General features: G+C 39.9%; 1 protein-coding gene across 1 annotated transcript in view; it reads right to left on the bottom strand.

Annotated features, from left to right (window-relative positions):
• Positions 1–17,112, bottom strand: part of PDGFC (platelet derived growth factor C) — a gene marked incomplete at both ends in the record, with an annotated part of 217,833 nt that overhangs the window by 83,757 nt on the left and 116,964 nt on the right. Inside the window, one exon of the mRNA XM_082838460.1 lies at positions 8,550–8,745. Coding sequence (XP_082694586.1) covers positions 8,550–8,745 — 196 coding nt within the window. The remainder of the gene's footprint in view (positions 1–8,549; positions 8,746–17,112) is intronic.

Genomic DNA, 17,112 nt, shown 5'->3' with positions numbered 1-17,112 from the left:
CCGAACAACTTCCAAGAATGAAGGTGAGCTAGAGAGATGTTCAAATAAATAAGACCTGAGTATTTACTATCCACGGGCTTTCACTTACGAGGTTTTAAAGACTATATTGAAAGAAGTAAAATGATGCTACCCCCAAAATTCTGAAGTGCAAGAAGAAATCGTTAGCGTCAAAAGTAAGCCCGTAGGGATGGCTGAAGAAACACCGACCATACAAAACAGTAACGACACATGTTTTACTTGTGAAGGTACAGAACACAAAACTAAAATCCTCAGAATCCCACACCTATCAGGAATGAGAGTAACTGTGGTGAGAACCAAGCCGGCTCGGACAAGAAGGATGAAACCACCCGGTTATGTGGTTATAGTAACAGAACATGACTATTTTACTGTCTTCATTATTTTCCCAGGCAAATGCCTTTACTGTTAATTACAGGAACTTCCTCCAAAGAACCGTTGACTCCTTCAACAAAGCATCAGCAGTTTACTATCTAGCACTGCGGAACCCATGCCTGAAAATCCCTGCCTCGTTTCCACGAGTTCCGAACTATTATGTCCTAATTCTTGCACAACCCTTAGTCCAGTCTCAGACTGAAGATCCATTTTAAGCCAAACTTCAAACCCTCAGCGGAGTCTGGTTTTGCCTTTCCTCCCCAGACGCTGCTCGAGCTGCCACGGCGGCCGTCGCTGTCGCCATGGTGAGCGATCAGCTCAGCTCTGTCTTAGCAGCTTGGTGAGCGGGGAGCTGGGATGCAGCATTCCAGGGCAGTTCAAAGGTTCTCAGGTAATTTTCTATTTGGGGAAGGCGGGTAAACGTGAATGAGCTTTCTATATGGAGTCCCGTATGCATTTCTCAGGGAGCCACTTAAACACAGAACTTGATGTACACTTGCTGAATTAGTAGAAAAGAAAACTCGGATGAGAAGACAGACTGGATGAATGCAAAAAAGGAAAGAAAGAAACAGAAAAATGAGTAGAAATGGAATGTACGAAAGAAACAGTGGCAGGCTTCCCTGGTGACGCAGTGGTTAAGAATCCGCCTGCCAATGCAGGGGACACGGGTTCGAGCCCTGGTCCGGGAAGATCCCACATGCCGCAGAACAACAAAGGCCGTGCGCCACAACGACTGAGCCCACGTGCCACAACTACTGAAGCCCGTGCGCCTAGAGCCCGTGCTCCACAACAAGAGAAGCCACAGCAATGAGAAGCCTGCGCACCGCAATGAAGAGGAGCCCCCGCTCGCCGCAACTAGAGAAAGCCCGCGCGCAGCAATGAAGACCCAGTGCAGCCAAAAATAAATTAATTAATTTTTAAAAAAGTAACAGTAGCACTGAATCTAAAAAAGGTATAATCAGAACCAATGTGCTCAATTAAGTTCCTAAGTGTAACATGAAGATTTTTAACTGAACTTTTCTTTTTAATCTTACTCATGTTCCTCTCACAAGGGATAACACACACACACACACACACACACACACACACACACACACACACTCCCCTAAGAACACAGGAAAGCTCAAAGTAAAAAAATGGAAAGAATGCCAGGCAAATAACCAGCCCAATTCCTGGCACATCTATATCAGTATTAGGCATAATATACTTTGAAGTCAAAACAAAACATTAATGAAGATTAAACAAGATCAGGTCTCTGAGCCTGCCTGCACCAACCGGCACAATTTAGACACATATAAAAACGAAAGTGGACAGTCCTACAAGATGAAACTGATACATATATGTATTCTCTATTAGGAGTATTTGACACATACCTCTCAGGAATTGTTACATCAGGAAGAAAACAAAATCAGGGAAGACCCTGATGTCATGACCAGCACGGCTATAAAACTTGCCGTGATGTACATACATGCAGTGCTGAACCCATAACGGAAGGAGATCACATTTGGAAACTTAAAAATCTTGAAGCAAGTGAAGCCAAGTATTAAATTTTGAACAATCACAGACAAACGGGCCACATTCTTTTTTTTTTTTTTTTTTTTTTGCGGTACGCGGGCCTCTCACTGCTGTGGCCTCTCCCGGTGCAGAGCACAGGTTCCGGACGTGCAGGCTCAGCGGTCATGGCTCACGGGCCCAGCCGCTCCGCGGCACATGGGATCTTCCCGGACCAGGGCATGAACCCGCGTCCCCTGCATCGGCAGGCGGGCTCTCAACCACTGCGCCACCAGGGAAGCCCAAACGTGCCATATTCTTTATCCAAAATACAATTAATTTAGAAATCTATAATAAAAAATGCATTTAAAAAACCTTATGCATTTAACGTAGAAAATGAACAATATGCTTCTATATGACCCGTGCAGCTTAAAAGAAGAAAACAATCGATGTTATAAAAATCCCCAAATGGACAAAAATAAAAATACCACATTATCAAAATTGGCAAGATGCGTTGAACACTGGATTGAGAAAGCAAGTTCGTGTCGTGGAAATGCAGTAAATGAGCAGGGGGCTTCCCTGGTGGCACAGTGGTTAAGCATCTGCCTGCCAATGCAGGGACACAGGTACGAGCCCTGGTCCAGGAAGATCCCACATGCCGCGGAGCAGCTAAGCCCGTGCGCCACAACTACTGAGCATGCTCTCTAGAGCCCGCGAGCCACAACTGCTGAGCCCATGTGCCACAACTGCTGAGCCTGTGGTATAGAGTCCGTGGGCCACAGATGCTGGGCCTGTGGCGGGAGAGGCCACTGCGGTGAGGGGCCCTCATGCTGAGGTGGGGAGTGGCCCCCCCCTCGCTGCGGCTGGGAAGCACCTACCTGCAGCGGCGAAGGCCCAATGCAGCCATAAATAAATATATAAATAAATAAATTTTACTAATAAATAAATTGATCTTCAAATAAATTAAAAAATGAGCAGTCCGAGGTACCCATCGCCTAGAGAACATTCTGGCCAGAATCTTTCAGCAGGACTTAATTATGAAGACGCACTCAGAAATGAAATTGAGAGACATTCCACTGAACAAACGGGCTGGATAGCTCACACATATCAGTGTCGTGAAAGTGAAGAAGAGGCAAGAAAAGAGTTACAATAACCAACTTCAATCAATGACTGATTACCGAATCAAAGCATAATAAGAAAAAAAGCAAATAATGAAGTGATAACATATTGGGATCGTGAGAAACATTGGAAAATCAACTATATATCAGGTAATAGTTTCATGTTAATGTTACATTTCTTGCAGGTGATACTGGTTTTCAAAAGACAAAGGAAATATCCTAGCTCTTAGGTGATACATGGTGAGGTATAAAGTGTCATTATCTCTGTAACTTACTTTTAAAAGCCAAATTAAACGAAAAAAAAAATGTCTCCCAAAGGGAAAATAGGCCCCTTAGAAAAGTAAAACAAAACAAAACAAAGTGCTTCAAATAATATAAGAAAATCTTCATCAATCATCAGATTCAATATCGATGTGTTAACAAATCTTTTACTTCCAGTGGCCAAAGATGAAACGATTTCAACAACAAAGGAAACAACAATAGCACTGCGTTATAACACAGGGCATAAAATAAATCTCCGTGAGTCTATACTGATACAAATGATTGAAGAAATGAAGGAGGGAAGGAAGGAGGGAAGAAAAGGAAGAGGCACAGATTTTCTTTACGGAAGAATTCCCAATAATATATGTATATATTCCCCCCTCTAGGAGGTGTAACTTAATCACCGTCTCCTAGAATGTGGACTGGACTTAGTCACGTACCTCCAAATAATAGCATATGAAAGGAAAATGTATTTCCTCACCAGAGGAGAAGCCCACCTGACCTGAGTGATTATTGCTAACACCGTCAGTGATGAGTGCGGCTGGTAGTACGTACCCTCTGCCACCATATGAGGAGAAGAGCAGCTCACCTATTTGGAACCCTTCCCCCAAACCAATAACCTCAGTGTGATCACCAGGAAACATCTGAAGAACCTAAACTGAGGCCTCTTCTACGAATTACCTGACCACTACTCTTCAAAACTCTCAAGGCCATGAAAGACCAAAAAGAGAAGCTCACAGGTCGGAGGAGACTAAGGAGGCTTGAGGACTGAACAAGGCTCATCCTGGAAAGGATCCTGAACCAGAAGAAGCACACGGAGTGACCGCACTGCTGACATCTGTGTAAAGCGTGTAGCTCAGTGAGTGGCATTGTATGAATGCTGGCGTCTTAGTTACGCAGATATGCGGTGCTGACAGAAGACATAACATGGGGGGAACCTGGGAATATGGAAACTATACCATCGTTGCAACACTCTGTAAATCTAAAGTTATTCCAAAGTTTAAACTTTATTTTTTTTTAAAGAAGCAAACTCTAAAATCAGGAAGTCAGAGACACCTCTTCATGCAATCAACAACTTAATAAGAAATAGAAAAGAGTAAAAAGAACTGACTGGAAGAAAGACATCCTTCTCATGAACCATATCTTTTTTTGCACAAATCCAAAATAATTGCCAGAAGAATTATTAAAATAAAGAGCTTAGCGAGTTTGCTACCTACAAGATCGCTACTAAAAAACTATACAATTAGAAATGCTAGATACAAGATCGCTACTAAAAAACTGATTGCCTTTCTATATACCAGCAATATACAATTAGAAATGCTAGATACAAGATCGCTACTAAAAACTGATTGCCTTTCCATATACCAGCAATGTACAATTAGAAATGCTAGATACAAGATCGCTACTAAAAAACTGATTGCCTTTCTATATACCAGCAATATACAATTAGAAATACTAGATACAAGATCGCTAGTAAAAAACTGATTGCCTTTCTATATACCAGCAATATACAATTAGAAATGCTAGATACAAGATCGCTACTAAAATCTGATTGCCTTTCCATATACCAGCAATGTACAATTAGAAATGCTAGATACAAGATCGCTACTAAAAAACTGATTGCCTTTCTATATACCAGCAATATACAATTAGAAATACTAGATACAAGATCGCTACTAAAAAACTGACTGCCTTTCTATATACCAGCGATATACAATTAGAAATGCTAGATACAAGATGGCTACTAAAAAATTGACTGCCTTTCTATATACCAGCGATATACAATTAGAAATGCTAGATACAAGATCGCTACTAAAAACTGATTGCCTTTCTATATACCAGCGATACACAATTAGAAATGCTAGATACAAGATCGCTACTAAAAAATTGACTGCCTTTCTATATACCAGCAATGTACAATTAGAAATGTAATTTTCAAAAAGCGATTTTAGTAAGAGACCATAGAAAGAAATCTAAATAATGATGCATCACATCTTTATAAAGAATAGTTTAAAACTGTACAGACAATAAAGAAGACCCAAATAATCGGAGAAGCATAAAGTTCTCAAGGACAGAAAGGTCGTTACAATAAGGATGTCAATTCTTCTCAGAATGATCTATACGTGCAAGGCTATTTCAATAAAAATCACAGCAGGAGTTTTCAAGGAACTTGGTAACCTATTTCTGAAAACATACATTGAAAAGTAAAATGGTGAGGATGCTCGAAAAGGAGAGGAAAACAAGGCGACTTCCCTACCACACAGCTTCTGTAACGCTACAGTAATTGAGACAGGGTCAATTTGGTACACAGCGGGGCACAGTAAACCCAAGGAACAGAACAGAGAACCGAGAAACAGGCCAGATCAGATACAAAAATCTGACCTGTAAGTTGGCTTTGCACATCATTGGAAGAAAGTGTGACTATTCAATAAATGATGTCAGGGGCTTCCCTGGTGGCGCAGTGGTTGAGAGTCCGCCTGCCCATGCAGGCGACACGGGTTCGTGCCCCGGTCCGGGAAGATCCCACATGGCGCGGAGCGGCTGGGCCCGTGAGCCATGGCCGCTGAGCCTGCGCGTCCGGAGCCTGTGCTCTGCAACGGGAGAGGCCGCAACAGTGAGAGGCCCGCGGACCGCAAACAAAAAAAATGCCTTTGCTGGGTTTCCCTGGTGGCGCAGTGGTTGAGAGTCCGCCTGCCGATGCAGGGGACGCGGGTTCGTGCCCCGGTCCGGGAAGATCCCACGTGCCGCGGAGCGGCTGGGCCCGTAAGCCATGGCCGCTGAGCCTGCGCGTCCCGGAGCCTGTGCTCCGCAACGGGAGAGGCCACAACAGTGAGAGGCCCGCGTACTATAAAAAAATAAAAATTAAATAAATAAATGAATAAATGATGTCAGGACTCTATGTGATACCCTAGTGAAGAACTTCACATCGATAAGATGAATTACACATGAATCAAGGACTTAAATGTGGAAACCAAAGTTTAAATAGCCAAAGATCCCAGTAAAAACTGGGCAAAAGACATAAGCAGGCATTTCACAGCAAAGGATATCTGAGTAGCCAACAACAATATGAAAATTTTCAAGCTCACTGCTAAGAAGAAGAAACAAATAGGAATTAACATTAAGGTACAATTCTACCCTTACCGTAATACCCAGAATTAAAAGAATGCCAAATCAAAAGGTTGGGGAGAATGCAGAAAAACAAAATTTTGTATATTGTTGGTAGAACTGTAAATTGGTCACTTTTAAGAATAATGTAACTCTACCTCGTGAAGTTGAAAATATTAATTTCTTAAGACAGCAATACCATTCTCAGCTATAGATTCGAAGAAAGTTTTCTTGCACTTTGGACAAGGAGTGTTGGAAATAAGCCAGACATTCATCAAAGCGGAAAAGACAAGAAAGGTTGCCTATTTATACAATGGAGTACGGTCCGTCACAGAAAGCAAAGGATCCGAGCTCTCTGCATCCACGTGAACTGGAGAAACATCAGACCGCATCAGGTCACAGGAGTAAGCACGTGGTATTACCCCACTGATATGTACTTCAAAAGAGGCAGAACAATTTTTACAGGCTAGTTCACAGGGAGATGTGTACATGCGGTAAAATTACAGAGAAAATTGGGAGGTCGAGGAAAAACAGAAAAACTTAAGACAATGATTCTATGTGCAGGAATAATAGGAAGGTACATCAAGGAAGCACAAAAAGAAGGGATTTCAGAACTATTGGAAGAGTCACTTTTCTCGAGTCTCCTATGGTGCGTGACGTCGAGCCACAAAACGCTACGGTAGGCGTCCTGGACGACAGTTTATCTTCTGCAATCTAACCACTCACATGCATCACACACACACGCGTGCACACACGCACGCACACAGGACGCTGCCTGTCCCGTCACACGTCCAGCCAGGCGTGCAGGTGTCACGCGGCCCTCCCGGCACTGACCTGTGGGAACAGAACTCCTGTCACTGCCACTGCTGTCACGGATCCTTTGTCTCGGACCCGGGAGCCTCCTGTCTGCAATCAGCATCCAGGAAACTGTGGTAGGTTAACTTGCTACTTTGCAAGGAGGGCCAACCTTAAACCCTCTGCAGTTTTTACAACATTATGCGATCCTCCACATGAAAAGAAGGCAAGAGGTGTAGAACGGCATGGTGAGAAAACATCTCTACGAGGGTTAGAAAAATGGATTTTAGCACGTGTTGAGTTATAAAACATGAATGAGATCTAGGGCAGCTACTTTACTTCTCTGGCTTGTTTGCTTATCTATAAAATGAAGGGTTGAATAACACCATCTCCAAAAATAGCTAGAATAACTTATCCTTCTCAAAGCCTAAAATTAGAGATGTAAGGGAAAAAATAACCTGAAACGCATAGCCACAGAAAAAAGAACTTGAAAGAAAAAATGTAACTATATATAAATGTTAAAGATACAAATTGTGATGACAGCAAGTATAAAGTTTATCTTATCTGTATTGAAATATTTATCTGTAATATACCATAAAGAGAAAATTCTCTTTTAACTTGTATATCAAAGGGAAAATAAAGAACCCCACAAAGAAGCTCAAGTGAAATATTTTCATGATATACAAATGCCATTGAAGTGAAAAATCTTCCCTGAGACCACCCAACCCTGACAAGTATATTCACATAGGATTTAAAGACTAATATTTGTATGACATACGGTAGGTGGTCTTTTGCGTGGGTGAAATACTCCAGCTGACTCTGGTTCATGAAAGCTTCTAGGAGAATTATGATAAATTTCTACCTGGCCAACTATAATGTTAGCCTAAATGTTTAATTCTGCTTTCAGAACTGTACTTCTTCCTTGTAATGAAATATTCAAATTTCTTAGTTCTGGGTGTATGTATGTATCTATTTGTGTATCTATGGATACTGGATAGTATGGATAAAATGTATGCATGGACACTGCTCTTTCTTTTTACAGCTTACTATTTATCTTATTGATTTGGCTATAAGGAAGCTCAAATGTAAAAGTTTTGGCACTCGTGGTAACTCTGGCACAACCTTCATTCCTTTACTTGGCTTTTGATTCTCTATTCCTTATTTTATAAATTGTTTTACTCTATATATAATTTTTTTTACCATATATTACCTCAAATTACTATCAGATGTAGATAGAAACAGAGCTTAAATAAGGTTGTAAATTTCTTGGATCATCAGAAAAACATAAGAGAACAAAAGATGCCATTTAAAATCACAGCCTCACAATGAAGCAACTTGAAAGACTGTAACAGTTGTTACACTGTTGGAATTTCAAGTATGATCACTTACTTGCATATGTCATCTTCTGGGTCTTCAAGCCCAAATCTCTCATCAAATGTGAGCTGTATCCATACATTTTCCTCTACTGCTACTAATCTCCATACCAAGACCATATTTCTTGGATAAGTATGAGGAAACCTCGGGCTGTGAATACTTCCATTAGTAGACACAGTAATAATTCTCTCATGCTGGGGATCTTGTACTCCTGAAAGTAAAAACATAAGCATAGACACACACTTAGAACAGACATTTCAAAAATTATAGGTTTCAAAATAACTTCTGAAAATAGGTAACCAATACAAGCCCAAAGTTTCCCATGAACTGTAATTACTAAATGATTTCAACCCTTAAATGACCTCGAAAAACGAAATGAGGTCAAAGCAATGGTATCAATTTCTTGTTGTAAGGGAACTAACAGCGATCTATGAAGATACGAAATTATAAGAAATGTTGCAGGACTTCTCAGTGACTTTAAAAGGCTAACATGAATTTTAAATTTCTAAGAGGAGAATCAGTATAAAATCGCTTCCAAGTTTATTAGGCATGGCAACCTTTTACACGGTGAAACGCCAAAATACCTTGTTATTAATATCTTTTTCTTTTGCTTAGATTGTTGGGAGAGACATGAGGGGACGGGCAAATTGAAACAATTTGTTGAGACAAAAGTGTTCTTTTTTTTATTGAAGCACAGTTGACTTACAGTGTTTCAGGTGTACAGCAACATGATTCATTTATATATAGATATTTTTTCAGATTCTTTTCCGTTATAGGTCATTACAAGACACTGAGTACAGTTCCCTGTGCTCTACAGTGGGTCCCTGTTGGTTATTTGTTTTATAGACAGTAGTACGGATCTGTGAATCCTAATTCCTTTTTGACCAATGGACTCCTCCATGCCAAGTTTGCCTGCTAAGTGTTTCAACTCCACGTGCTCTCTCCATGATTTTACACCAATGACCCTGCTTCCCGCTCTGGAAGGCAGACTCTGAGGCGACCCCCGATGTCCCTCACGCGTCAGGAGCCTCTGCCTTGAGTGGGTGGAAGCTGTGACAAGGATGGGGTATTACTCCCAGGATCAGGTCAGTTAACTCTGAGTTAACCCAAAGTTAGATTATAGGAGAAGCCTAACCTAATAGGGTGAGCCCTTAACAGACGCTGGCCCTTCCTGATCTTAGAAATTCCAAGTGTGAAAGACACTCAATGGGGAAAATTCTGTGTGGTGGCCTTGGAAAGGGAGCAGGTTGTGTGCCCAGGATGTGGGCGGCTGAGAGGTACCGAGAAAGAGGGGGCTTCATCCTGAAACCTCAAGAGACCTCGACGAATCGGAGGCAGACTCTTCACCAGCCTCCAGAAAGGAATCGAGTCTCGCTCATACCTTGATTTTAGTCTTGTAAAAACTTGGAGCAAAAGCCCAGTCTCCCAGGCCTGGATTTCTGAGCTCCAGAGCTGAGAGCAAACAGGGTGTATAAAACTGCGGGTTCGTGGTGATTTCTTACCTAACAGTAGACAATTAATATACCTTCTGCTGTGCACAAAGCTATTTGATTTGCAAGTATGTCTTTCTGCCCTTCGTTCTTCACCGGCACTTAGTCATTGTAGCAACTTTTCATTTACTATTTATGTGACTCAAAATACATACTTCACACTGATAAAATGCAACTTAAGAATATGCTCTAAGATACTTCTTGAATTCAAAAGACAATGTCAAGGGTTATTTATTAGTGAGAATGTGATTCGGGTTAAAGAATACCTGTTTTATTGTTAAAACACCCCAAATACTTTTGACAAGGTGTAGTTATGGTTCTTAAAGCAGCTTTTTCATTCTCTTAAACTCAGCTGTTTCAACAATGAGTCTGTTAAGTATGATTTTATACTGTCTAAGACAAGATAAAGACAAACATAATTTCCTTTGAATATATACAGTGCATATAATGGGGAATATCATCATATTAGTAAATATGCCTTAAGCGCCATAGGATGTTTAAATTAAATAATTATTATTTATAATTATCACTTGTGCAAAAGCACGTTCCCTCTCATTGGGGGCTAATGTTCGATATGGCCATAGGTTATATTAACATATATCAAATAATCAATACCTCTCCTGTGCACATAATTTAGCACCAGTATATCTCATAAGGACACAGAAGGATCTATCAAAAGTTAGATGAATTCTCCTCTATACTGACAATTTTTTAAAGAAAATGATTATAATCTACTATTAAAATTAAGTTAATACATTGTCTGTTTCCAAAGATTTCTTTAAAAAATGAGATTATTTCCCCACTATCTAACTTTTAATACAATAGCCTGCATATTTCAGAGGTGTTTTAGAGCAGTAGCTAATACAATAGCCTGCATATGTCAGAGGTGTTTTAGAGCAGTAGCTAATACAACAGCCTGCATATGTCAGAGGTGTTTTAGAGCAGTAGCTTATATCAAGAGTCCTTCTCATTCTGGCAGCTAATTTTTTTTTAATGAATTAATTTTTTCCAATCAAATTTATTAAAATATATTATTTGCCCCATTCTGGCTCAAAAAAGAAAAAAAAACAAGAGTGCCTTATATCAGCCACAGCACCGTTTACAAATATAACAGTGTTTACGCTTTCATGTGCGTAAACTACATGGCTACTAAAAGATCTGAATTCTATTTTTATATCTTCAGTCAAAAAAGCACATGGCTAAAACGTATGTACTTAGATTGTGTTTACATCTTTATTTTTTCCTTTAGAGTCCACAGTTCCATTAAACTATAATTAAGCACAATTTAAAGGTTGAACATCTAGGCCTTGTTTGTGGTGAAAGAATTGTAAATTTCCTTTGCAGTTAAACTGCTGCTCCCCCAAAGTCACCTCAGAACGCAGTGAGGTTTGCCACCAAATACATATGATTTGCACATGACTGTCAACGTTACATGTAAATCTCAAACAAGAGGCGTATAATCGAAAAAGAAAAAAAAGAAGCAACGAAGAGTGGGATCTGCCAAAATGAGACTTGCATTCGTAGCTTAGCTGCTTAAAAAACCGTCTTTCCAAACACAGAACTCTACTAGGATTTTAGGGATGAGACAAGTACCTATTTTGTGACTACTTTACTGAACGTTTGCTTTTCCTAAACAATGGACAGTACACTCAAAGGAAGTACCAAAGAAATGAAACATGTTTGTCAGCCATCATTAACGTGTTTACAACATACTCCTTGCAATGCATCCTCAACAGGAATAAGTCTTGTTCTTCCAGATAAGTCTTGTTCATCCAGATAAGACAGCATGAAGAGTGAAAATATATACATAAACACTAAATTTTAAAAATTAAAATTAACACCATTTCATATTATCCTACCCAACCCTCCTTGAGGTCAGAGTATTGAAAACTAACATGAAATAACAATAGAAAAGGAAAAGAAGGGAGATGAATAATGTGAAGACTCTAAAATTGTTGACTCAATATGTTCACATACAATTCAGTTATGAAGAATCATTACACATCTGTATGTACTCAATAAGTTAACAGTAAAACCAAAGCAATTTCATAATATTTGCCATGCATTTCAGACTGTTAGCCCCTTTAAAAGTATATTTATTGGGCTTCCCTGGTGGCGCAGTTGTTGGGAGTCCGCCTGCCGATGCAGGGGACACGGGTTCGTGCCCCGGTCCGGGAAGATCCCACATGCCGCGGAGTGGTTGGGCCCGTGATCCATGGCCACTGAGCCTGCACGTCCGGAGCCTGTGCTCCGCAGCGGGAGAGGCCACAACAGTGAGAGGCCCACGTACCGCAAAAAAAAAAAAAAAAAGTATATTTATTAAGAACGAAAGAGGGAAGGAGTAAGAGAATCATGAAAAGCAAAAAAAAAATTTAATGCTTGAAAATCTGTATTATTTAAAAAGATAACATCAAAAAAGAAGTTCTGTAGGGAGTTCCCTGGTGGACCAGTGGGCAAGACTCCACGCTCCCAATGCAGGGGGCCTAGGTTCCATCCCTGGTCGGGGAACCAGATCCCACATGCATGCCACAACCAAGACCCGGAGCACCAAAATAAATACATAAATAAACATTTAAAAAAGAAAAGTCTGTGGACAAGATATAATTCCTAAAGAAAGAGAAACCATCCGTCCTTCTCCATGCTAACGCTTTACGTTGGCAATAGCAGAAAAGACCTGGAGGATTAAGAATGAGGTAAAACGAAAGGCCTCCAGTTTTGGTTTAGCTTTAAGTTCTGAAGAATCCTGGTTCCTGTTCACATAGGGAGGGCGTAGGGATGTGTCCCCATAAACTGGTAGATTGCACAGGTGTCTTGTGAGATTTTTGATGCGTTTGCCTCCAAATATATGTTATCTTCAAATGGCGTTAGAAAAGGTATTTCTGTAATAGTCAGGTGCACCTATTTCCAGATCATTCCTTGACGCACACACATGCGCACTGGTCTCATTTGTGCTTTGGTCTGCTCACCATTTTTTTTTTTTTGCCTGTGCTAACCCTTCTTTATCTCAATCTTGCTAGTTTTTTATACGGCTATTTCCATTTTCAATCTCATCAACTCTTAATTAGCAAATTTCACTTTTAACAAAAGTTAGTTAAAATCATTTAACATATATATACGTGCACACATACAAACACATATATATGTATTTGTTGCTAGTTTCACTGGCTCCATAAATTGGCACTTTTTGCCTAGAAAATCCACAGTAATCTCACCTAATCTTACTTGATTCTGTAGAGAGAACGTATACTTGAACTCCACAGCGCAAACAAATCTCTCTCCATAAATTCCAAACCATACAGAAGTACCTTGTTTTCATGCTTCCTATTTTAAATTCTGACTATTGTACAAAAGTACAATAATACTTAATACAATAACACAAAAAAACTGAGGCTCAAGTTTTTGTTTTCTTATTGGCTCCATCTACTGTTTCCCATACTTTAAAACAACAGCAAAATAAAACAGACAATCAAAACAAGTTAGTGTCGTCTACCTCAAACTGTTTACAAATTGCAAAAAAAATGTTCACTAAGGAAAAATAAAAGATTGCTATATTAAGTAAGCCGTAAAAACAAATGCAATTATTTAAAATATGCCCAATCGAAGTTCTTGAATTTATTCCAGGAGATAATCATTTTATGCCTCAAGGGAATGAATAGTCAAAAATCATATATTGAGAACCTATTATGTTTCATGCACTGTACCAAGGGCTTGGGACATCAGAACAAGACAAAGCCTTGTCCTCTTAATGTGACAACTTCTAGGACTGTAATTTAGTATCATTCCTAGACTAGGTATTCTAGTAAATACATACTCAATTATCAAAACCCACTTCAGATGTCACCTTTTATGGAATGTAATCCTTAATTCCCTTTGTACATTCCTTTAGGGCTGCATTTTAAAAAATGTATTTTATTGAAGTATAGTTGATTTGCAACGTTGTGTTAATTTCTGCAGTGCAGCAAAGTGATTCAGTTATACAGATATATACATTCTTTCTTATATTCTTTTCCACTATGGTTTAACTCCAGGAGATTGGATATAGTTCCCTGTGCTATACAGTAGGACCTTGTTGCTTATCCATCCTATATATAATAGTTTTCATCTGCTAATCCCAAACTCCCAATCCATCCCTCTCCCACCCTCTCTCCCTTGGCAACCACAAGTCTGTTCTCTATGTAGGACGGCATACTTTAATCATCACGCGTAGGCTGACGTTTCTGTCTTTTCTGCCACACTCTGAACTTCTAGTGAGGTAGAAAATCTTCTAGGCAAAACTGATTTTGAAGTCTGTAACCAGTATCTAGCTCTATGCCTGGCACATGGTACCACATAGTACATATTGTTAGTATAAAGAAACTTGATATCTTGGAACTTGGCAATAAATCAGTTTCAACATTCCATCCTTCATTCATAAGTTTCCAGAGACAATACATATGAGAATAAGAAGCTTTTACAATGTACATTCCTCCCCAATTAAAGTCCCTTAATTCATATTTACTCCAAGTTCATCTATTATAACCTACATATATGTTTCAGCTGAAGGTGACAGATTACTCATTACTGAGATTTTGCCATTTTCTTAACATACTAACTCATTTTAAAATAAAACATGTTTTATAATTTTACCACACTGAGAATGCCACAATTATTGTCATTATTTTATCTTAACTCTGAACTGTGAATCAGTTGACAATAAAAATCCGTTATTTTGTGACTTCCCTCGTGGCGCAGTGGTTAAGAATCTGCCTGCCAATGCAGGGGACGCGGGTTCGAGCCCTGGTCTGGGAAGATCCCACATGCCGCAGAGCAACTAAGCCTGTGCACCACAACTACTGAGCCTACGCTCTAGAGCCCGCGAGCCACACCGAAGACCCAATGCAACCAAAAATAGAGTAATGAATTAATTTTAAAAAATCTGTTATTTTAGGCAAGACACTTGATATCAAGGTTTATTTTTTTATGAACTAGAGATAATCAGAGACTGTTTTAAAGTTCATATGAAACGATGCTCGTATAAACTAACCACCTTGATAATTACAAATCAGTATGTATGTGAAGGAGAAACTTTGTCCATCATATTCGACCTAATTCAAACACAGCGAGAAAGAAACTTTATCATCAGGTATCCAGTTTTTCTGATGTTAGTAAATAGAAGATTGCCATGGAAGATAATGCAAAACTGGTCAATATGTATACGGAATCCAATTTCACAAAGATCAAACTGATGACGCAAGAAGCAGTAATTTTTCGGCAGTGATGCAAATTTCTGATTCCCTTCTACAGGCTGATCGCAGAAGGAGGAAAGAGGATAACTTTGTAGAAATCATGCCATTTCTTTGACTTGGCACTATCTTTAAAAAGAGGTTTGAATTCTTTTGTATCTAAAAAGAAGTAAAAGAATTCAGCCATAAGCCTCCTACCTACCTATGAGCAACGGTAAGAAACGAGCGCCCACGTTCAGAAGTTCATAGCAAATCTTCCAAATGCAATGAGGGAAAGTTTATACACGAGCAACCGCATAGCATCCCTCCCCCCGCCCACCAGCACTGTGAAGCAGCCCTGGTTGACTCTACCCAGAAATATGCCTGGAAAATCAACATGAGTCCATTTCCCGCATTGCATGGATGGCTCTAAGGGGCCAGAGTGAATCCAATGGCTTTTTTTCCCCCCCTCAACAGTTGGGGATTAGACCATGTTGGGCACAGAAGTAAGGTCCAGAGCTGCTGTAGCCAATAAGCTGTCACATTAGAATCCAGTCTGATGGAAAAGTCAATGCACAGAAGTAGACAGACACACAGCAGTACAGCAAAGTGGAACCAGATCCCAGCTCAAACCACGCAGTAAATTCAGCCCATCTCTGGGCTTCTCCGGTACATGACTAAACAAATCACTTTTACTATTATTCGAGTTACAGTTAAGATTTTTACGCATGCGACCAAAATCAAAATGGGCCGTGGTTCAGGCCCATTATCCTGGCGTGATTATTACTGGTGTTCCCTGTTCATGCTTGAAAATATCTGGATTAACGTTACAAAGGATACGGCAAGTAAGATCTATAAAGTTCTTCTGCTACTGAGGCACGAGATATAGAAATGGTAATGATTTGACAGCATGGTATTTTAGCCTTAAGGCAGTGGTAAAAATAACCTATTTGGGTTTTATACAATGGGGTACGACAACATTTTCAGTGAAGGCTCAATTATGGGAGACACACTGGCAATAATCTTCTTACCTCTTACGCTGCAGGATAAATCGCCAAGTATATAAACACAGAATCTCCTTAAAGCCTTTACTGCACACCAATTAGTAACGAATGTAATTGTATACACACACATTACACACACCATTACACAGAAACATGTTGGAGCAATGCTATTAGTTTTTCTTCTGCATTAAATTGTGCACTATTTTACATACCACAAGGCGGGTGAAACCAGAATATAGAACAGAGACAAATGAATAAAAGAAACGTTCCCTTTAAAGATTCACTATTGATTTCATTTTTTCAATATTTAACTGACTCTCCTGTTGAATTAAAACTATTATTCAGTGTAGAAAGTTTACATTAAATACCAGGAGCTCTGAAATATTTTAAGCAGCGAAACGTATTTACGTGAAAGATTATGACACACGATGAAGCACAAATTCATATTACTTAACCTCTAAGAAAACAAATATGCTTATTTAAGAAAAGATACGTCCAATAAAGAACCTAGTCCATTTGGAGACTCAGGATCTGCCAGTGTATTGTATCTGCACTGGACGTATCATTTACACCATTCAGATGGAATTTACCAGCAATTTCCAATGTGGAAAGCAGTGACCTATTTCTTTGTGAACACACAATGTCTAGTACAGTAGTGACGTTTTGATGGGAAGATGTTTAAAATGCATCAAGGAGGGCTTCCCTGGTGGCGCAGTGGTTGAGAGTCCGCCTGCCGTTGCAGGGGACACGGGTTCGTGCCCCAGTCTGGGAAGGTCCCACATGCCGCGGAGCGGCTAGGCCCATGAGCCATGGCCACTGAGCCTGTGTGTCCGGAGCCTGTGCTCCGCAATGGGAGAGGCCACAACAGTGAGGGGCCCGCGTA

The sequence above is a fragment of the Leucopleurus acutus genome, assembly GCF_964270905.1.
Source record: "Leucopleurus acutus genome assembly, chromosome: 4".
Taxonomy (NCBI): Eukaryota; Metazoa; Chordata; class Mammalia; order Artiodactyla; family Delphinidae; genus Leucopleurus; species Leucopleurus acutus.
This window is presented reverse-complemented; position numbering and strand designations above follow the sequence as displayed.